The sequence below is a fragment of the Sarcophilus harrisii genome, chromosome 4 (genome assembly GCF_902635505.1).
Source record: "Sarcophilus harrisii chromosome 4, mSarHar1.11, whole genome shotgun sequence".
NCBI lineage: Eukaryota > Metazoa > Chordata > Mammalia > Dasyuromorphia > Dasyuridae > Sarcophilus > Sarcophilus harrisii.
The window spans coordinates 458,509,410-458,534,206 of NC_045429.1; the positions used below are offsets into that span (position 1 = coordinate 458,509,410).

A 24,797-nucleotide genomic window follows, 5' to 3' on the forward strand; every position below is an offset into this window, starting at 1 on the left:
GCATCCTGCTCACCATTTCCCATAGAACGATAATATTACATCATAAACAAACACCACAAACACACATACTATTGATCCATTCCCCAATTGAAGGGCATCCCTTCAGTTTCCATTTTTCCCCTGAGAAGAGCTGCTGTGAATAATTTTTATACATATAGGTAATTTTTTCTTTTTCCCTCCAAATCTCTTGTGGTAATTCATGCCAAGTAGTGCTGCTTTTAGGCAAATAATTATATATGAATTTATAGTCCTTTGGGCACAGATCATATAATTTGATGATTTATCAATTGGGGTATGGCTTTTATTTTCTATAAATTTGACTCAGTCCCTTCTATATTTGAGAAATGAGACCTTATCAGAGAAATGTGCTTTAGAATTGTATGTAGTACTCCCTAATTACAGTTTTGTTTTCTCTTATATTTGTGATGAATTCTCTTTTTCTATTTCTTATTTTTCATTCTCTCTCACTTCTAAAAAAAAATTCCCAATGATTTGCAAATTTTATTGGTCTGTGCAAAAGATAAATTCCTGTTTAAATTTCTCATTTCAATTATTCATTTTCTAATACATTTCTGTACTTCCCTTAATAATTATCTCAGTCTGTCTGTCTCTCTCTCTATGTGTGTGTCTTTTATCTTTCTCTGTCTCTCACTCTGTCTTATATTTTGGTCTCTCTTTATTTCTGTCTTTCTCTGTGTCTGTCTCTCTGTCTCTGTCTCTCTCTCTTTGTCTTAGTTTCTCTGTCTTTGTATCTCTCTGTCACTCTGTCTCTACCTCTGTATCTTTGTTTCTCTGTCTTCTCACCCCTGTCTCTTTCATTCTCTATCTCCCCCTCCCTCTCTTCTTTACCTTGAATTATTGTTTTGGTCTTCAAAAGCATAGTTCATTTAATTTATTTAGGTGAGAGACTTTATTTTCTCCTTTTCTTTATTATTAATATAGTAACTCAATGATGCATCTCTTAGATTCTGTCCTAGCTCAGTATTAGGCACTTTGAAGATGATGAAGCTACTTTTTTTTCCATTTGACTATGTGTGAGCCCAATAATGAGGATTTCTGGAACACTGTAAAGAAGCAAGGTACCCATTGATCATGGAATAGGAAGAGCCAATGACTCAGTGGCTTCTAAAAAAAAAGAAGCCTCATCTTCATCCTCTTCTTCTCTTCCCTGCTGCTGTTCCTATTAGGAATATTTAAGTGTATTTCTGGGAGGATAATGTAATTGTTCCCCCCCCATCCCCTACCACTCAAAGCTTGATACTCTAACCCACAGAATTTAGAGTGGGTGTTGCCTCTTAAACACACTATTCCTTGTTTTCTGATTTCTTCTTTTATTTTTCAGATTCTAAGTAATTAAGTAATTTTTGCTTGTTATTTCATTCTGACTTTATTGTGTTATGATTTTAAGTTATGATTTTAAAACACACATAACCCAACTTCTGCCCAAGTCTGTGATGATCTGATGGAGGAACATCCTCCTGACTTCTTAATTTTGGGTTGGTTAAGAGAGTGCTGAGTGTGACTTTGTGTCCTTGCCACAAAAAAAAATTATTTGAGTTGATTTTAAACACTATTCAAAGATACACATGAACGGAAGGATCCTGGAATTTATATGTATATGTGTGTGTGTGTTTGTGTGTGTATGAGAGAGAGAGAGAGAGAGAGAGAGAGAGAGAGAGAGAGAGAGATCCTTGACAAGAAAATATATATTTTCAAATGGAAAATTCACAATGGTGATTAGCAATATAATCATACTTAAAGGGTAGGAACAGATAATTTCAAAACAAGAAACATGTATTTTAAATAACCATTTGTGGAAATATTCAATCTCAGTAAACTAAACTAAACTAAACATAGATATGTCGATTAAAAAATCTTTTTGTTATTACTTCATACTTATCAAATTTACAAATACTAAAAAACAAACTCAATACAGTGGCAATGAAGCCCCTAACTACTCTATACACCAACAATAATCCTGTTAGAAAAAGTAAATGAATAGTTATTTATAGTTATATTAATTGATTGATTAATTGATTAGAGAAAAGCAAATTAAAATAACTCTGAGGTACCACTCACACCTATCAGTTTGTCAATATGACAAAAAAAGGAATATGATAATTATGGTGGAGAAGATGTGGGAAAACTGGGACAATAATGCATTGTTGGTGAAGTTGTGAACTGATCCAATCATTCTGGAAAGCAATTTGGAACTATATCCAAAGGGCTATAAAACTACATACCCCTTGAAATGTAATGTCTTATAAGAAATGATGATCTGACAGATTTCAGAAAAACCTCGAAAAATTTATGTGAATAGATTCTGAGTGAAGGGAGCAGAATCTCTTCACTCAGTAGGGAATGAGTGAACAGTACTGGACACAGTACTGGACACAGTAACAGCAGTGTACAATGATCAACTTTGATAGACTTAGGTCTTCTTAGGAAGGCAACAATAACAAACAATTTCAAAAGACCCATGAATGAAAATGTTCTCTACATCCAGAGAAAGAACTGTAGAATCTGAATAAAGATTAAAGTACACTATTTTTTTTCTTTCTCATGGTTTTTCCCTTTTGTTCTGATTCTTCTTTTACAACATGATTAATGTGCAAGTATGTTTAATATTATTGTACATGTACAACCAATATCAAATTACTTGTCTTCTTGGGGAGACAGAGGAAAGGGAGGAAGAAAAAATGGAACTCAAAATCTTATAAAAATGAATGTTGAAAACTCTCTTTGCATATAATTGGGGAAAATATTGCTAAGGAGGGGGAAATAGTGAATGGTAAGTGAATTCAGAATTCAGATGGAGATTACAAGAGAATCACTGAAGTAGTGTTATGACACATTAGCCACAGATGTTAAATAATTTAAATGTCAATAGATAGTAATCTGCAATGATTTTCAATATGAAACTTTGAATAAGGCATTTTAAAAGTCAGACATCTTGATTTCCTTGCTGGTAGAACTGAAGACTCATAAATTTTTTTGAAAACAAATCTGACAGCTTCACATAAATACAATAAAAGTAATCATGTTCTTGGCCCAATAATTTCATTTTAGAAATTACTCAGAAATAAAACAGAAAGGATGAGGTTCTTTAAGAAAAAGAATGTTTCTATCTGTATTAGATTATTTTTAAAAACCAACAATCAACTGGAAGCAAACCAAATAACTAATCAGAAGGAAATGTTTAAAGAAGGCATTGTGCTTTTATTAATATAATATGATTGATGCATTATGAAATTAAAGTCAATAAATATGAAAAATACAAAGAAATATGGGAAGACTTTATGAAATAAGAAGGAAACCAAGATCAGAAGCAAGGAGTTCCCGTGAACCATTATCAAATGAACCAAAGAGAATGATATTCATGTGATAAAAAGTCTAATGAAGATTAGAAGGGCTTTATGCACTGTAATTAATTAGCTTACTATGAATTGCAACTAATTAATCTTAATTGTTTGAACTGATGTCAGAGGTTAAGTTTGCAATAAAATGTGCAATTTCCAAAATAAGAAAATAAATTAAATTGGGTCCTCGGATAATTATTGAGGAATACAGCAAGTAAGGCATGTCAACACCAATATGTTGAATCTTGCAAATGGCTGGATCATATTTTATGTGAAGCCCCTATTTCCCTCATTCAATTAAATCAACTTTATCAAATGAATGATAATTCACTAAGCAACAGTGATGTGAAGATAACAAAAGCAGTTGCTCGAGACTAATACTGAAAAAAAAAGTCCCCATTGGTTTTATCAATTAAAAGACTGGTCTTAATTTTGGAAAAAGAAGTGTCCACAGACAGAATTGTGGCATCAGATGATGCTAGATTGCAAGATATCAGCAAGGGAATAGGATGTGAGAAATTGGAGTCAAGGAATGATTTGTCAAAAGTCCAACTTTCACAGGTATATATATATTTCATTTCTCTTTACATGCATGAAATTTCACCCAGTCCTTGAATAAGGGGCTTAAGCTCTTTGGATTTGAATATACTGGAATGATCATAAATAGTGAAATATATCCTTTCCTCACACTAAGACACTATTCTCCCTGGCCTTATACACCTTAAATTGATATCTATGTGAAATGAAAAAAAAATCCCAAAGATTAAGAAAATATTTTCAAAAGACAGAAATTTTAAATTTTCCATCTTATTTTACATTCTTTGACTTCCTCATTTCATCTGTACTCCATTCATGAAATTCACCAGTCCAATGCAGTCACTGCCCAAAATACTTATAAGGAACTCTTCAGTGATCACAATTATATAAATGTTTTCAAAGGCACTTGACATGTCTACAGAGAGAAAATTCACCTTTCATTTTGGATCTAATGAATGGATTTCCAGATTAGATTAGCAGAATGATGTGTTTACCCCTTGATGAAGTAATAATTGATCTCGAGCTTTATTATGGTCTCCTTCAGACAGAAAGCATACAATATGTTGAAAAAAGTTGCAGCTCTCATTAAGAAAGTCATCAACTGTCATTCTCAAGTCTTTGGGTCATTCCCAAAGCCCTGTCTGTGGCTCCTCAGCATCACCAGGAAGCAATTACTCATGTATGCTCACAAATTTATGAAAATGAGAATGATGAGCAGATTCTATTTCACTGTTTTTTGTTTTTTGTTTTTACTTTCTTCTTTAGCCTAATTTGCTTGACAATAGTCTTATGTGATATAGAGAATAAAAGGGGGTAAAAACAAAACTGGCAAGTGTTACCATCTTTGTGATCACTGATCTCTTGATCAACATCCAATGTGCCATCAGGTGAGAAGAATACTTCATTCAGAAATTTGAATCCCAGCTCTGACATGTGTGAATAGAGTTTTGGCATAAATGATGGATGAAGATGAAAATGAGAATGAAGCTGATAATAATAGCTAGCATTCACAAAGTATTTGAATTTTCCAAAGAATTTTACAAATCTTACCTCATTTGTTCATCACAACTACCCTGGGAGGTAGGTACTGTTATTATCCCCATTTTACAGATGAGTAAACTAAGGCAGAAAGAAATAATGATTTTTCCTGGGTCACATAGGTGGTAAGTTTTTAAAATAGAATTTTATTTCAGGTCCACTTGAGTAGAGACCTAGCATTCATAATCTGGCTGTCTAAAATTCCCTAACATCTCTGACTTTCAATTTCATGGGGACAATAGTTCTAAACAAGCAATGTAATATAATTATATTTTATTCTTTTAAAGTGTAAAATGATTCTTTTGTAAAAATATTCCTGCCTTGGAATTTGGTTTTTTTTTTCTCATTTCATAATCTCTTTGTTTTCGTACCTTCATTATCACCTCACTCTTTTAATTTTATTTATTTCTGCTCAACTACTTTTAATCTTTTTTATTTATTTTGTTAAATATCTCCCAGTGACATATAAAACAATTTTAACATTTTTATGAATTTTGAGTTTCAATTTTCCTTCCTGCATTTTCTATTTCATCCTCTTAGAAGGTAAGCAATGGGATATCAATTATACATATGAAATCATGCAAAATATATTTCCATATTAGCCTTGTTACAAAGGCAAATACATTCACATATAAACAAGAAAAATAAAGTTTTTTTTTTAAAAGTATACTTCAATTTGCACTCAGAGTTCATCAGTTTTCTCTCTATAGGTCTCAACACTCTGGCACATATGAGCATCATGGAATCCATGATCTCTTCTTTTTCTTGTGGTTTTATAACATTCAGGCACCATTGTGGATCGTTTTGAAATTGTCTTGATCAGAGTAGTTATGTCTTTTCCAGTCCATAACCTTTTCTGTTGTTGTATACAATGTTTTCTTCTGCTCACTTTACTTTGCATCAGTTCATAAAGGTCATTTGAGATTTTTCTGAAATTATCCTGTTTGTCACTCCTTATAGTACAATAGTACTTCTTCAAAATCACATACTATAATTTATTCATCTATTTTCCAATGGACATCCCCTCAGTTTCCAATTCTTTGTAAGCACAAAAAACAGCTGCTATAAATATTTTTATACAAATAAAATCTCTCCCCTTTTCTTTGAACTCTTTAGGATACAGAATTAGTAGTGGTATAGCTGGGTCAAATGAGATGCTCTTTGGACATAATTCCAAATCACGTTCCAGAATATTTAGACCTGTTCACAACTCCACCAACAGCATATCAGTTTCCAATTTTTCTACAAATCCTCCAGCTTTTGTGATTCTCTTTGTCTGTTATGATTGCCAATCTGATAGGTGGTATCTCAGAGATATTTTTGTTTGCATTACTCTAATCAACAGTTATTTGAAATGTGCCTACTGGTAACTTTGATTTCTTATTCTGAAGATTGTTTCTATTCTTTGACCATTTACTAATTTAGCAATTACTTAAGTTTTTATAAATTTGACTAATTTCTCTATAGTCATATAATTTGGGAAATGAGGCCTTTTCAGAGAAACTTAATGCAAAATTTTGTCCCCCAAACCTCTGTTTCCCATTTTCCTTCTATTTTTGGCTGCATATATTTGATTTGTGCAAATACTTTTTGATTTCATGTAATAAAAATGATCAATTTTGCTTTCCCCTCTCTATCATAAACTCTTTTCTTATCCATATATCTATAAGTACATTTTTCCATGATCTCCTAATTTACTTCACATATCATGGTATTTACAAATATTTATAAATAATGATCATATCAACCATTTAAACCTCATCTTGGTATATGATACGAGATTGGTCTATGCCTACTTTGTTCCAACTGTTTTCCAATTCTTTCAGAAATTTTTGTTAAATGATGAGTTCTTACCACAGAAGCTTGGATCTTTCGATTTTTCATATAGTACATTACTATGTATGTGTGTTGTGTACCTAATCTATTCTACTGATCCACCATTCTATTTCTTAACCAATACCAGATTATTTTCAGGATTACTACTTTTTAATGTAGTTTGAAAGTCACTTTCTTTCACATCTTTTCATTGATTCCACTGATGTTCTTGACCTTTTGCTCTTCAAGATGAATTATAGTATTCTTTTTCCTAGATCTATAAAATAAGTCTTGAGTTGTTTGCTTGGTATGATACTGAATAAGTTTTCTAATCAATTCTCAAGAATTCTCTATCATTATGACCAGAAAGAGAACTGTGGGGACTAAGTGTGGATCACAACATAATATTTTCACTCTTTTTGTTGTTGTTTGTTTGCTTTTTGCTTTCTTTCTCATTTTTTTCTTTTTGATCTGATTTTTCTTGTGCCACATGATAATTTCAAAAATATGTATAGAAGAATTGCACGTGTTTAATATATGTTGTATTACTTGCCATATAGGGGAGGAGATGGAGGAAAGGAGGGGAAAAATTTGAAACACAAGGTTTTGCAACAACAATGTTGAAAATTATGTATGTTTTTATATATGTTTTAAAAATGAAAAGCTTTAATTAAAAAAAAGAAATTTTTTAAAAGTATTGTAGAGTTGAGGAAGATCTTTTTCTTCCTCAACTCTACGATACTTTAAACATTTTTTCTTTTTTTCTTCTTTTCTTCTTTTTCCTTCACTCCCCAACTCTAACCCCTAATCCCAACCCTTCAAAAGCCTCAAATGAAAAACAGAGGGAAAGAATACTAGCTTGTTGGGTTGAATGGAAGAACAAAACCCAACAATTTGTGACTTGCAAAACATATAAATTAATAAAGAATCTAAATGAGGAGGTGAAGTCAAACTTATTTTATATGAAAAGGGTATAAAAATGTAGAAACAGCAAATTTGATCCAAGATAAAAATAGTTCTGACTAAAAAAGGACAAAGAGGCAAATTATATTAGACTTCAAAGTATCAAGAAATGGGATTAATAAAGATAAACACTGCTGATATTATATATTTTATAGTATATATGTTATATACATATGACACATATGTATATATATTATTGATTAACTCTAACCTAAACCTCAATTCTAATCCATATATATATATATTACATTCCATATGTCACATATTATGTATTTATATGTGCATATATATATATATATATGTCAAAATTCTAGAGATTCAGATTAAGTTTATAAAACAAATCCTTAGTTAAGTTGATAAACTATATCATTTTAAAATGTTAATAAACCAATAAGATATTAGCTAATTTCATCAACAAAAAGAAAAATGAAAACCAAATTACTAATCAAAAATGAGAACAGCATTTACAATAATTTTAGAGGAAATAATGAAATTTTCAGAAATTATTTAGACTGGTTTTATTCATACAAGATAAAATTGAAAGAAGTGGCTTTATCGTTACAAAAATAAACTAAAATAATCACATTAACAGAAAAGGAAATAGGCAATCAAAAGAACCTGACCCTGGAAAGAGAAAATGAGCCAATTATAAATAAAGTCCAAAAGTAGGGGTTGGGGAAGAAACTAGGAATAAATGAAACTACATGCAATTGAATTCTATCAAAAACTTTAAGTAGAATTAGATGTTATACTACTTAAACTCTGAAAAAAAGATAAGTTTCTTTATGAAATTACAGCCATGGAATATATTTGTTCTCATACAAAGCAAGAAAAAATCAATGACAGAAAAAAGCTATAATTAAATATTGCTAATTCATGTTTATACACAAATATTGAGTAAATTATTAGCAAAGAGATTAAAAGAATATGTTGAAAATATTTCCTAGAATTAGGATAAACTAAGACCAGGAATTACATGATAGATGGCTCATTTTTAGAAAAGTTCTAAATACAATAGATGATTTCCATAAGCTTTCCACTGGAGAAAAATCTTTTTTACAACATAACTCTCATATATGTTAAAAACATAAAAGACTAAGAACAAAGGACTATTTCTTTGTTTGATCAAAAGTATTTATAGAAAACCAAGAACAAACATGATTTTTGATGGTGAAATAGTAAAAGCTTTTCAAGTAAAATCAAGGATGAAGCAAGTGAAGTGAACAGAACCAAGAAAACATTGTGTACATAATAACAGTATTGTTTTAAGAATAACTTTGAGCAAAGTTATCAAACTGTGCATACCCTTTGATCCAGCAATGTTACTACTGGGATTATATCCCAAAGAGATTATAAAGAAGGGAAAGGGACCTGTATGTGCACGAATGTTTGTGGCAGCCCTTTTTGTAGTGGCTAAAAACTGGAAACTGAATGGATGTCCATCAGTTGGAGAATGGTTGAATAAATTGTGGTATATGAAAATTATGGAATATTACTGTTCTGTAAGAAATGACCAACAGGATAATTTCAGAAAGGCCTGGAGAGACTTACATGAACTGATGCTGAGTGAAATGAGCAGGACCAGGAGATCATTATATACTTCAACAACAATACTATATGATGACCAGTTCTGATGGACCAGGCCATCCTCAGCAACGAGATCAACCAAATCATTTCTAATGGAGCAGTAATGAACTGAACTAGCTATGCCCAGAAAAAGAACTCTGGGAGATGACTAAAAACCATTACATTGAATTCCCAATCCCTATATTTATGCACACCTGCATTTTTGATTTCCTTCACAAGCTAATTGTACAATATTTCAGAGTCTGATTCCTTTTCTACAGCAAAATAACGTTTTGGTCGGGTATACTTATTGTGTATCTAATTTATATTTTAATATATTTAACATCTACTGGTCATCCTGCCATCTAGGGGAGGGGGTGGGGGGGGTAAGAGGTGAAAAATTGGAACAAGAGTTTTGGCAATTGTTAATGCTGTAAAATTACCCACGTATATATCATGTAAATAAAAGGCTATTAAATAAAAAAAAGAATAACTTTGAGCAGTTAAGTCATTTTGATTATTATAAGTACCCACATTAACTACAAAGGACATATGAAAAAAGATGATATCTGTCTCCAGAAAAATAGAAGTATATATAGAATGATTTCACACACACACAAACACACACATTTGTGTTGAATGGCAGCCATCTCTAGGGTGGGGCTGGTGGGAGGTAAGAAAAAAGGGAAAACAGAAATTCACACAATTACTATTATATATGTAAAAGGAAAAGTGAGTTGTACATAATAGATTTGCAATTTCATGTGCAATCACTTTTCTTTCTAATATGTTATGGAAATGCTTGCTTAATTTCATAAATTAAAAATACTTAAATATAATTTTGAAATAGCATTTAATAAGTTATTAAAAGTATTATCTACAGCAATATGAAAACAAAAAAAAGGAATTGAGAGAATATGGCTCTTAAAGTCCAGTTTCTGGAATTATAATTCCAAGGAGAGTAATAAACTAAAAAGAAAGGTCTCTAATATACTGATCTATTCCTAGCAGCAAATTTTAAGGTAGAAAGACAAAACTAGGAAGAAAAAAAACAAGGTTGTCTCGCACTTTTTCAATGGTTAAGTAAATTGTTAATGAATGTAGTGGAATTTTACTGTATCGAAGAAATGATAAATATAACAAATTTGATGAATATTTGGAGGCATTGATACAGAATGAACTATGTAGAACAAGATAATATATACAATGAACAAAATTATGTAAAACAAAGTATCACAAAATTGTCAAAATTCAGATCAAATTCAAAGAAAATCTTGAGTCCAGAGGTTTGATGAACATCTATGGCTCTTCTCAGTAAAAAATATGGTGAACTACAGGCACAGAGTGAAGCACAGATTGTCGATGCATTAATTTGCTTTAGTTAACTTTTTTTTTTAACAGAAGAGGATTCAGTTTTGGAGGGTGATACTAGGAAATGAGAGAATAAAAAACCATCAAATTCTTGAGAATTATTATTATCATCTTTTTATGATTTAATGAAGCATAGCCCTAAAACTTTTTCCATTGGGTTTCCTTGATCCTTACTTGTCTGTAATGATGATGAAAAGAATTCCTAAAAGTTCTTTAAATAGTTGGTGATAGCTTCCTTTCTCCCTAGAAAATGCAAGATTTTTTAGTCTTGTCTATGTAGATCAATATTTCCCTTAACTCTTACAGCAGATTCTTAGCTTCCATAACACCTTTAGGGCAGTCAGCCTTAGCTTGCTGTGTCCCACAATCAGAACAATAGAGTGTGCCATAGGGTAAATAGTCATAGTTATCAAAATAAATAGTACACAATGCTTCCTTTTTGACACTGAAACATTTGAAAATATTAAGATCATGCCCACATAATAGAGAACAGAAAGGAAAAGGAAAGAGACCATGGATATCAGGACCTTCACATGAGCCTCTGTGCTGGGATCTCTGGAACTTTTGGTATTGAGCTGCATCTTCCAAATGTGCCTCCAAAGTGACAGAATCAGGAGGAAACAGAAGATCAAGGACAAAACAAAGGGTGTCATATCCCCTATAGCAAAGAATATCAGGAGGAGAAAGATGTGGGGTTTACATTCTTGGATCTTCTGATTCAAGATTGTTTTGTTTCCTAAATTAAAGTAGCTTGGTAGGTTTCATTCATCAATGTTACTGTAAGGAAAAAGAAAAAGGAGAAAAAACAGCATGACAGGAGCACCCCGAGGACTCCCCTATTAATCCTCCATTTCAGCCAGAGGAAGATAGGATGGGAAAAGTTGGCGATTTTGAAGAAATAGACAGCACTGAGGCAGGCAGAGAACCAGGCACAGACATTGTTGGCCAAAGTCCATATGATATTCAAGTTTTTCAGTTTGCTGAAGGTATATGAAGAATAATAGAATGAGATGAAAAAGACATGTGATGTTAGGATTCCTAACAGACCAGTTCTGAAGATGGCTAAGCTAGTGAGGATAAAATTCAAGGGGGAAATTTTTCTAGTCTTGAGCCAGTCCATACAGTTCATAATTCCAATGAAGCCATTGGCTAAAACCCCAACTAGGAACTCTCCAGATGCCACAGTCACACCGATTTTCTCCACTGTATTTGACATATCTCGAAAGAGGAAACCTACTTTTATTAGTCCTGTTCTTGAATGAATTCCCATCAAAATTAACAAGTTAATTTTTCTTCCTCATATTAGGGAAATAATTTTCTCCTCTATCTTGATCTCAGTCTTATGTTAAACTAGAAAGTATACAAGCATGTTATGGCCTAAGGATGCAGCTTCTGTCGGGACAACCACTGCTGCCCCTCATAAACCACTCATCTAGGAATTTTATGCCCAGATCCTGCACAAATGCCCTGAGTACTATCAGATGGTAATTTTCCATGTGTCCACATGACTGAGAGACAAAGCTGCTTTTTTTCAAATGGAAATGAAGAACAGATTCAATTTCATTGTTTTGCACTTTTGTACTTGGACTAATTTGTCTAAATAACCAACAATCTTCAAGATAGATGCATACTGGAAGGTGTACAGGCTCAGGAGTGAGAGGATCTGGGTTTCAAAGTATTTATAATTTTTTGACCACAAATCTGCTAGAAAGACAATAAATGCCCCTTTTTTCTTTCCACCACCAGCACACACACACATACACACACACACACACACACACACATATACACACACAGAGACAGACACACACACACACACACACTTACCTACACTGACTCTTTGTGAGACGAAGGAAAAAAAGATTCAACATAAGAATTCTCAGAAAGATAGAGGCATTCCAAAGTTCATCTTAATCATCACCTTGGGCTGAATTGATCAAGCTCTCAATCTTTCCCTGTCAATCTATGACTCTAGTTCTGACTCAGATGATTACTTGTATAAGGGCTTGAGTGAATGTCAAGGATGGAAGGTTATAACTCTGCAAAGAACCTTTGAGATTATCTGGTCCAGGTTAGTTTTTCTGTCCTTTGTTTCTTTATCCCTAAGATGAAATGGAACTCAGTAGCTTCTAAGGTGCCTTCCAGTGCAAAATCAATGATCCCATCAACCTCTATGGTCCTTATTTCACAACTTAGGAAAATGAAGATTAGAGGGGTTGAGTTAGTTGTCAAGTTCCAACAGGGTCAGAGTTAAAATTTGAACCCAGAGCCTGTGACTTCAAATACAGCATTATTTCTACTTCACCAGGTGGAGAAGAGCAAAGTCGTATAGATACTGCTGTTTCTGCTGGTATGCCATTTCCTAGCAATGTTTACAGTGTGTCTCTCTATGGTAGGAAATAAAAAAAGTGAAAGATATTGAGGGAAATATTTTAAGGAAAGCCAATAAAACAACTCAGGACTTTTGTAATCCCCAAAGACTTGTACCCATGTGTTGGAATACACAGGAGAGCTGTTGGAATACACGGGAGCCACCTGACAGTGGCTACTGGAGATCCAATCCAGAATGGATCTTCTTGTGTGAGAGGAGGATACAAGGAGACTGAGAGGCGGTTGCTGTTCTCTGACTTCTCTGACTGAGAAGCTGTCGCATTGTCTGACCTCTTTCCTCTTCCCTCTGCCTCCAATTTCTCTCATTCCCAGTCTGCAACACCTGTGTCAGTAAAGACTGCCTTGCAACTCCAAATTTTATGATCCACTGTGGAGGCTGTGGAGGCTCTTGGAGAACTAACCTGTCCCTTAACACCCATGATGGATGAAAGAGCCACAGTAAAGATCTTTAGGCACTTAGATGACTTCCATTGTTATGGTTGATAGAGAGCTGCCACCATTCTAACTATGAATCTCAGCATTTCCCAGAGCCTTTAACTATTCTCATAATACCTTAAGAGAGGCAGCTCCAGCTAACCATTACTTAGAAAGCAAATAACACAACCTCATTATTATTCAGCAAATAAAAGGTCAAGATTATCGTATTTATGGTCAAGTAATATATTTCAGAGAGGAAGAGGAAGTAAATCCCATCTTACATAGTCCTCATATAGGCTTTCATGTTGGGATTTCTAGAGCCTGTGACATTCATCTTCATTTTCTGAATATATCTCTACAGTAATCAAACTAATGAAAAAATGGGAGGTCAGGGAGAAAGAAAAGGGCAGAACCTTCTCTCCATCATACTTAAAAAAATGTGGAAGAGAAAGTTTGGAAACTTGCTTACTTGGATGTTCTCACTCATATTTGTCATTTTCTGGCCCCATTGTGAGCTCTGAAAATATCACTCACTTTTACTACCAGCAAAAAGTAAAGGAGAAAATAGATGAGGGACAAGATTATCATTATCAGTTGACTCTCTCTGTTAATTCCTCACTTTTACCAGAGAAGATGAAATGAGAAGAACTGGTGATGTTCAGGAAGTAGACCTTGACAGAAATGACAAATGATACATTTAAGTAGCTTTAGGATTCAGATGACATGCACTTATGTCAGTGTATTAATGGCATAACAAGGATGAAATACAATTTCACAGCTAAGCAACCTTACTTCCTACAATAGACTAATACAAGAATTCAAAAAAGGTCATCAGTGAGGATTAAGTCTCTTTAGGGTAATCTTCTGATCTTGAATCACTCTATGCCATTAACCAGCCATTGACCAAAATCCTCACTAGGAACTCTTCAGCAAGCACAATAATTAAAAATGGTTCCAGAGCAATTATCTTGGCTGGGGAGATGAGTCAGATTTAACATTGCTTGCAGTAAATGATTTTCCAGCCAAAGCCAGCAGTATTATTTCTCTGTATCTTGATGAGTTAAGAGAGCAAGTTTTCTATTTTTAGGAAGGTCTCATCCTTTATCTGGGAAATATTCAGCTCTATGATTAGATGAGACTCCAGGTCTCTTCTCAAAAATCACTGTTCAGCATTGTGTATTGCTCACCCAGCAACTCTTAGCACAAATGCTGTATGTGTTTTCTCACTATGGTCCATTGATAATTTTCTATGTGAGTTCCTGCCTGAAAAAAAACTGAGCTCTTATTGGTGAAATGGACAGATTTTATTTCATTTTTAAAAGTTCTTCCAAATTTGTTCATGGAAGAGATAAAAGCAACAGAGAAGAGGGTTGAAAGGCAAATAATTCTGATTATTGGACCTTTGAAGAAAAACTATGACTTCATGGACAAAAGAAACCAAGGAACCAAGCCTCATCTAGTTGGCAACCTTACCTAAATGTCGTGAAGACCTTCCAAAGTCTAACAATGACATATTGAAAAACTTTATTTTATAATTTGTTTCTTTCTTATGGATGTTTGTGTATTTTCTCTAGCAAAATCTCCTTTGCTACTTCATTGTGGTACGAGGTGAACTTGGCTCTCAAAGGCAATTCCAGGGCATCAAAATCTCTGAATACCATTCCCAGCTGGCCTGCTAGTGGATTGTGTATTTGTCAGGAGAGTACAGTCTGAGATAAGAGAAAGATATCATCAGTTTACCCCCAGGCTGATCATTTTTATTTTTATTTTTGTTTTTTTCTTCTTTTTTATTATAGCTTTTTATTTAGAAGTTATATGCATGGGTAATTTTACAGCATTAAGAATTGTCAAACTTTTTTTTCCAATTTTTCCCCTCTTTCCCCCCACTCCCTCCCCCAGATGGCAGGTTGACCAATACATATTAAATATGTTAAAGTATGAATTAAATATAATATAAGTATACAGATCGTTTTTATTTTTGTTTGGCTTACAACAATTTTCAATATAGATGAAAGCACAGAGAGTTTAGAAGAAATCGGGTCGATACTAATAAGCTCATAATCATTGAAGGTCTAAAAAATAGATAAATTTCTTTTTCCGCTTTCCTTTTTTGTTTGTAAGTTTTATTGATTTGTAAAAAAAACAAACAAACACACCATGAATTCCAGATTCCCTTAGAACAAAGAAACACATTTCAGAAAAGTCAATCAACAGAACTCACGCATCTGACAGTATCTGTGATATTTCACACCCAGAGTCCTCCAGCTCTCTGATGTAAGGAGCTGGTTCTCTTCTCTCCTCTGCATCACATTATATGTTTAAAAGGAAGGAACAAGATGTCAAGCTAAAGGTGATGAAATGGGAGAAGAAGGAGGACTGATGGGATTGGCCATCAAAGTAACATAAAGAAGAAATATAGGAGGAGTGGGCCAGAGGAAGAGATGAAACAATAATTATTGGAGAGAAGAAGATATCATTACATATCACAGTAAATATCACTTCTAACAAAGAGTATTCTTCAGTCTTCATTTATCATCTCAACAATGGAAAAGTCCTCCCCAAAGGGGAGGGGAAAGTAGTGTCAGAAATACAGATGAAATGACCAAATCAGGTAAAAAAAATTCAGTGATATAATCAGAAATGTAATGATGGTGATTTCATGTGAATACCCTATATCAGATTGCTTCCTATAAGGAAGGGGAGGAGGCTGGAAAGAAGGGGGAGGGGGATTTGAAACTCAAAATCTTATAAAAATGATGAATATTGAAAACTATCTTTACAAGTAATTGGAAAGAATAAAAATTACTAAAATATAATGATGATGATAATAAAACATTTATATAGAATGTTTACATTTATATCTTTCATATTTAATCTTTTGAATCTTCTATATCTTTTGACTATCATATCAATCTTATGGCATAGGTGCTATTTCTATCTCCATTTTACAGATGAGGAAACTGAGGTAAATAGGTGTAAGTGAATTGGCCAGGGTCATACAGTTATTAAGTATCTAAGGTTAAATTTGAACTCAGGAAGATGAATCTTCCTGACTTCAGGCACAGCACTCTATGCACTATGGAGTCACCTAGTTGACTACATCAGACCAACATATAAGTTCTCCATTTGCTGAGAATTGGAGGGGGAAGTGGGATGGGAGAACAAACTTAACAGTAAATACCATGGGTGAAAACAGGATTACCTAATCTGTAAAAAGGTAGAGGGTGCTCAGTAGTTTTGAAAACACCCCTCCCCCCAAAAAAATTTGCTGTTGGCTAGGAACACACTTAAAACATAAAGATTAATAATGTTAAAATAATGGATGGAGTACATTTATTATACTTTATCAGAATATAAAACAGGAATAGCAAATTTAATATTTGCCAGAATAAAAGGAAAATGGAAAGAAAAGTAACAAAATTTCTTTAGCCGTAAGGGTACCATATAGAAGTGAAAAATAAATATTAAATCCATATTTTTTATTGTTCTAGCATTAAAAATGTTAAGGGACCAATAAAACTAATTAGAGGAACATTTTATAACACCTCAAGAATTGTTAGCTATTTCATGATGTGTCTTTTGGAATGAAACAAAATCATACAGGAAGAGAAACAGAAAAAAAATCTAAAACTAAACATGAAAAGTAAAACTAAATATGAAAACCTTTGAATTGTTTTTGAAAGAGAATCTTAAGGATAACTGGGTTTTGTTTGTTTGTTTTGCTAAGGCAACTGGGGTTAAGTGATTTGCCTAGGGTCACATAGCTAGAAAGTGTTAAGTGTCTGAGGTCACATTTGAACTCAGGTCCTCCTGACTTCAGGGTTTATGCTCTATCCACTGTGTCACCTAGCTGCCCCTCATTATTCTTTAAAAATTTTGGAAAGATGAGCCACATGCTTAAACAGAAGAAATAAATTATTTTCAAGATAATTAAGGATACTCAACCCATCTTTTAGAAACTAAATTAAAATATTCCATTATGCCAAAGAATCGATGATATCAACATAAATATTTCCATTAATAATGCAGATAATCTCCCACACTTTCCTGTTAATTCTATAGAGCGATGATCCATAATTTTGCATAATATTTTTATAAGGAGTCCACCCAACAAGATGGAGGCCTTTGGAGATTTCAACTGACCACAGAGAGTTATCAGTGGGGCAGTGGGCAATCCATTGTTCCTTTCTCATTCTCACTGATCATAATATTTTTCAGTATCTCAGTCTTCATTGCTTTCAGGTTGCTTAAATCCATCATAGACTTCTCCTTTGTAAAGAATGATCACATTCTAGTCCATAAAGACTTCATAAACTAAAGCAAAATGGCATAAAATATATTCAACATATCTTTGGAAAACTAAATTCAAATGCTCCAATGAATTTCTATTTTCATGATTGTGAATGTTCCCTCATATAATAATGTATACATGCTTACTCATCCTGTGGAACTCTTGTCTATTTTCTCCCATAAAATTGCCACATGCAATATTCCATGCAAAGGATTTTTCTTGCTTCTCAATGGAACAATGGGAAGTCTTAGGATCACTCTTGCCCTTTCCATGTGAATAGTCTGTCTTCTTTTTGATAAAAAAACATCTTTACTCTGGTTTCTCTTGACAAGTCTTTATTTGTTATATTACAGTTTGCTTAAAGCTAGCTAGAGTCTTTCCATTTCCCTCTGAGTATACTCATTGAATGTATATATGTGTACTCATAACCATACAATGATATTGGTAGAATATTGTTATTAAAAAGAGATTCTGTCAGAAGTAATTTTGAGATCATTTAAAAGAATTTTAACATTTTCCCCAAGACAATCTAATATACTTTCTTTCTCTAGTTTAATTTTGGATCCAAGTTGATGTTTCTTTTCAGTTCCTATAGATGATAGGCATATGAGACAGAAATTGGTAGAAATAGATAGATATAAAAAGTAGATAACTGTACATACTGTTGGATGAGTTCTCTAAGTTGTTTCTCCCCTAGTAACCCTCTAGATCAAGGCTTCTTAAACTTTTGCTAATTGCAACCTCTTTTACCTGAGAAATTTTTATGAAATCCCACATTATATAAGTATATAAAATAGGCATATAAATCAAACATCTACTGACAAAAAAATCATAATTTCTGAACCCCAACATTAAGTTATGCAACCCCATGAAGGATCATGACCCACAGTTTAAGAATTTTTAGTCTAGACCATATCTTCATCCATTTTGCTTAGGTTTTTAGATTTATTGACATATAAGTGAGCAAATTAGTTCCTAATAATTTTCTTATTTTTCTCTTTATTTATGGCAAATTCATTCTTTTAATTTTTTACACTGATAATTTGGTTTTCTTCTTTCTTTTTTAAGTCAAATTAATTATTGGTTTATTTATTTTATCAATTTTTTCATAAAATGTTTAACTTATTATCAATGCTTCTTTGAATTTCCAGTTTTGGTAATCTCTCCTTTGATTTTCAAAATACCCTATTTGTTGTTTAACTGTAGACTTTAAATATTAATTTTTAATTAATTTTTTTAGTTTTTTAAGTTGTATGATCAATCCATTGATCTGCTCTTTCTTTATTTTACTGATGTAAGTCTTTAAAAATATAAAATTTCTCCTAAGTACTAATTTGGCTGCATCCCAGGAATTTTGGTATATTCTCTCATTGGTCATTTTCTTTAATGAAATTATTCATTGTTTTATAATGGTTTTGATCCATTCATTTTTTAGGATTATATTATTTAGTTTTCAATTTTTCATTTATATTTCTGTGGCCCTTCATTGAATGGTTTTTATTGCAATGTCATCTAATTCATTTAATGTTTTTGTTTTTCTAAATTTAGTTATAGGATTTCACGCTCTAATACAGGGTCAATTTTTTGTAGAAGCAATGTGCCACTGAGGAAAGAGTAACTTTTGTTTCTATTTCCATTCAATTTATTCCCACAGGTCTAGCATATCTAACTTTTCTAATATTTACCTCCTTGACTTCTTTCTTGTTTATTTTTGGGTTAGCTTTATCTAGTTCTGAGAGGAGAATGTTGAGGTCCCCTACTAGCATAGTTTGACAATTTATTTCTTCCTGTAATTCATTTAATCTTTCCTCTAATAATGTGGATGTGCTATATATTTTAGTGCATATATATTTAGTCACATTTAACCACAGATACATTTCAATGTTCATGGGGACTAGTGGGTAGACACTTGGACAAACTGAACATGAATGGATAAATCCAGGTATCCACAAATTTAGACTCAAACTTTGATGTCTTGCTTCTCTTTTGGAAAAAAAATGCACTTCATGAATCCTCTCTTCTACCTTCCCCCTTCTTTTCCTCACTGTAGTTCCATTGGGGGAAAAAATGATCCTCTGCTGTTTTTAAGCTGATGGTAGTGACAAGTTTGTTTTGCTGTCTCATTTAAAGAACATTGAGAATGTATTTCACCATTGTAATTAGTGACAAGCAATTCGCTTAGACCAGAGATCTGCTACATTATCTCAGATCCACAAATATCAGAGAATTCTACTTTGTCTAATAAGCCCTAAGCAAAGCACCACTGATAGGTAAATAGACACATGTTCCATCTAATCCTTTCAAAGTAGAAAAGAAATAAGATGGAAATGCAGATGATCTGAGGAAGTTTCCCCTCTCCCACCCTGAAAAGAATGCAATAAACCCAACAAAAGAGCAGGATTCAATTCCCATCCAAAGAGCTTGAAGTAACTGCTCCAAATTCTCTGAAACCAATCACCAAAGCAATGGTCTACTTCCAATCAGCAATTTCTTAGCAAAAGTTGGAGAGTTGGTTATGTCAGATGTATATATCTTCCATGTCTTCTGACCACGGTTTCTTTTGATTCTTATTGAGATCAACTTAATTAATTCTTCCTCCATCTATATCTTCTTTTCATAATGTCTCTGGCATCTTACATCTTCCAAATTTCTGAATTAATGTCTTCTAATGTCTTGTCACTCATTTTTATTGTATGTGTTGAAATTCAAGAAATGTATTTGTCAGGTATGAATACATACCTGTTCTTACACAATCTTTCTATAGCTTCCAAACAATTATTTGATGTTTAATTTTGCAGTTATAAATTTTAAAACTCTAATGAAAGTTACAAAACAAATGAGCTGCTGAGTCACAATGCCATTAATGATCATTACCTCAGCCATTATCCCGCCGACAGGTCTTTCTCTGTTTCTCAAAACAGTGTATGTCTTTCCTCAGTACTTTATCTGAAAGTCTTTGTTTTTTCACAAGTTGATAATGTCAGTTTTCCTTACATGTATGCTTTTTTCTGCTGCTTTATAACAACTAAATTGTTTAAATATGAAGAGGAAAGTATTTTACATGTGGTTAATCCAAATTTTGGAATCCACTGATCAATGAAAATGAGATCTAGATCAACTTCCTAAATTTTCAAATATTCCATGATGGTTGTTTCTGCCCCCAAAAGGCCACCATCATTTATCATTCATGTCATGCTCCTAAGAGTTAGTTAGAATTTCTGAGGCACTCTTTGAGTTTCTGCAGTACTTTCAATGAGGCCTGCTTCAGCTTGCTGTTCCCCAAAATTAGCATGATAGAGTGGGCCATAGGATAAATATCCATGATTACCAATGCAAGTGTTATACCCAGGTTGTTGCTGAATTTAGAGGTGCTTAACAGTGCTATGATGTTGACCATATAGTATAGTAGAAAAAGAAAAATGGAGGAGACCATGAATTTCATGGCCTTTATATGGGCCTCTGTGCTGGGGTCTCTGTAGTTTGTGAAATGGACCTGTATCTGCTGGGTGTGTCTCCATAGTGATAGGACTAACAGGAAACAAGAGAGCAGACATAGAATACAAGGAAGGAGATCTGCTGTACAGAAGATTATCTTGGAATAAAAGCAGTAAGTGCCACAATCTTGAATCTTTCCAGTCATGTTTCCTTTATTTGTACTATCAAAGTAAATTGAAAATATTATCTCAGTCAGAGGAAGGCAAATGAGTAAAGAAATAATCAAGCATCCTATCAACATTCTGAAAATCACCTTGTCAACCCTCCTCTTCAGCCAAAGGAAGACAGGGTGGAAGAAGTTGGCGATCTTCAGGAACAAGAAGACATTGAGAGAGGCATCAAACCAGGCACTTGACAGACCACAGAAATACCATAAGCTATTCAAAAACCTCAATTCATTCCCAAAGCTTTCAATTAAATTGAAAGCTAATACAATAATCACAGATGTTATTGTTCATAGAAGAATGATCCTGGATATGGCCAAGTCTGTGATGATGAAATTCAATGTGGACACTCTCCCAGGATTGGCCCAATCAATGAAGTTCACTAGCCCAATGAAGGCATTGACCAAAAACCCAATGAAGAATTCTACAGATCCTACAATAGTCCAGATATTTTTCATGACAATTGTCATGTCTACAGAGAGAAAATGCTACCCCACTAATATTACTATTGATGAATGAATTTCTAGCCAGGGGAAGCATCTACCTATTGAAACAAAAATTTTGTTTTCCCTCTTAGTCATGATTATCCTTGTTGGTCAGAAGATGCTCAATACTGGTTTGGGATGAGATTATAGCTATAATGAAGCTAACCATAACCCTTCTTCTGATAACAGCTCTACTTAATATTTTAGTTGAAACTCTGAGAATGTTCTCTCTTAATGAATAGGTGGAAAATTTCCATGGTGCCCATAACTGATGGATGGAATTGCTATTTGTTTACATGCAAATGAAATATGGCTCCCATTTCATTGATTTGCACTTTGTTCCTCAGCCTCATTTGCCTTGAAAAGAGCTGTCAGAAACCACTTTAAAACTTCAAAAATGTAGAAAAATAAATCAATAAATATGGAGATAGGTTGCTGTAATATTCATGACTCTCAGCTTTTCTGAGGATTAGTCTGATTTTGTGGAAAGTGACATGAATTTGAAAACCAATTTTGAGATTTACAACTTATGTGACTACCAGCAAATCATTTAAGTCTAATATTTAGCAAAGTTTCCAGCACGTAGTGTGAACTTAATAAATACTTGTTGACTGAAATGACACATTCTCTGAAAATTAAATTCTTCAATTAATATTAATGATTTGAGCTCATCTCTTGTTATATATTTCAAGCAATCTTGTCTGATTTTTAAAAAGATGGAAAGGCAGATATATATTTTAGTTGAGAGCTTTTAAGGTGTTGTTTCAACTCTCCTGAATCAGATAGTTTTTGAAGCCTTGCATGTGACCAGTAATTTAATAAAGTAAAGTGAAATGAATGATGAAGCAATGAACTGATATATTTTCCTTTTTATTATTACAAATTTAATAGATATCAACAAACATGAATTTTATGGAAATAAAGAACATAAAGCAGATTTGTATATGAATTTTTATATGTTTTATTAGTTACAGTGTTTTTCAAGGCATATATTAAATTTAACACAATTCTAACACTTGCCTGCTTGTCTAAGTCTCTTTCTGAAGTACCTTCTGTCTCCTTTCATAAAATTAAAAACATTTTATTGACTTTTTTCCTCTTAGGATGGAGAGTATAATTAATAGGATTCAAACCTAAAACTCCTTTCACAAAGCTTCTCTTGAAAAAACAACCCCAGGTTTTTTTTTTGGTCAAATTTTATTTATTTATTTATTAATAATTATAACTTTTTATTGACAGAATCCATGCCTGGGTAATTTTTTACAACATTATCCCTTGCACTCACTTTTGTTCTGACTTTTCCCCACCCTCCCTCCATATCCTCCCCCAGATGGCAAGCCTATACATGTTAAATATGTCATGGTATATCTTAGATACAATATATGTGTGCAGAATCAAACAGTTCTCTTGTTGCACAGGAAGAATTGGATTCAAAAGGTAAAAATAACCCAGGAGAAAAACCAAAATGCAAACAGTTTACATTCATTTGCCAGTGTTCTTTCTTCGGGTGTAGCTGCTTCTGCCCATTATTGATCAATTGAAAGTAAGTTAGATCTTCTCTTTGTCAAAAAAAATCCACTTCCATCAGAATACATCCTCATACAGTATCGAACAACCCCAGTTTTAATAAATAAGCACAATCAAACTTCCTACCAAGACGACAATCTGAATTGAAGGTAGGTTTTCTAGTTCCACATGCCTACTCCAGGAAAACCCTGAAGTTTACAAAGGACTAAAGAATAATGAAAAAAACAATTAGCAGCTAGAGTAAATGAAAATTTTCACCACAGAAGTAGACAAAAAAAAGTCAGCCAGAAGCCATCAGCAATTGGAAAAAGGGTCTGAAAGCAAAATAATTGCCAGTGTTGACCAAAGCAGAACTAGAGATCATTACTGATCACAAAATAGAAAATTTCGATTATACCAAACTGAAAAGTTTTTGTACAAACAAAACTAATGCAGACAAGATTAGAAGGGAAGCAATAAACTGGGAAAATATTTTTACAGTCAAAGGTTCTGATAAAGGCCTCATTTCCAAAATATATAGAGAATTAACTCTAATTTATAAAAAAATCAAGCCATTCTCCAATTGAAAAATGGTCAAAGGATATGAACAGACAATTCTCAGATGAAGAAATTGAAACTATTTCTAGTCATATGAAAAGATGCTCCAAGTCATTATTAATCAGAGAAATGCAAATTAAGACAACTCTAAGATACCACTACACACCTGTCAGATTGGCTAAGATGACAGGAAAAAATAATGATGATTGTTGGAGGGGGCGGGAAAACTGGGACATTGATGCATTGTTGGTGGAGTTGTGAACGAATCCAACCATTTTGGAGAGTAGTTTGGAACTATGCTCAAAAAGTTATCAAACTGTGCATACCCTTTGATCCAGCAGTGTTACTACTGGGATTATATCCCAAAGAGATTATAAAGAAGGGAAAGGGACCTGTATGTGCACGAATGTTTGTGGCAGCCCTTTTTGTAGTGGCTAGAAACTGGAAACTGAATGGATGTCCATCAGTTGGAGAATGGCTGAATAAATTGTGGTATATGAAAATTATGGAATATTACTGTTCTGTAAGAAATGACCAACAGGATGATTTCAGAAAGGCCTGGAGAGACTTACACGAACTGATGCTGAGTGAAATGAGCAGGACCAGGAGATCATTATATACTTCAACAACAATACTAGATGATGACCAGTTCTGATGGATCAGGCCATCCTCAGCAACGAGATCAACCAAATCATTTCTAATGGAGCAGTAATGAACTGAACTAGCTATGCCCAGAAAAAGAACTCTGGGAGATGACTAAAAACCATTACATTGAATTCCCAATCCCTATATTTATGCACACCTGCATTTTTGATTTCCTTCACAAGCTAATTGTACAATA

At 33.2% G+C, this 24,797-nt stretch overlaps 1 protein-coding gene and 1 pseudogene across 1 annotated transcript; both read right to left on the minus strand.

Annotated features, from left to right (window-relative positions):
- Positions 1–10,942: 10,942 nt before the first annotated feature.
- Positions 10,943–11,865, minus strand: LOC100923522 (taste receptor type 2 member 7-like). Its single transcript, XM_012549977.1, is given in 2 exon segments — positions 10,943–11,394; positions 11,397–11,865. Coding segments are annotated over 2 exon segments (921 nt in total).
- A 9,073-nt stretch (positions 11,866–20,938) lies between these two features.
- Positions 20,939–21,865, minus strand: LOC100923787 (annotated as a pseudogene).
- Between the last annotated feature and the right edge of the window lie 2,932 nt (positions 21,866–24,797).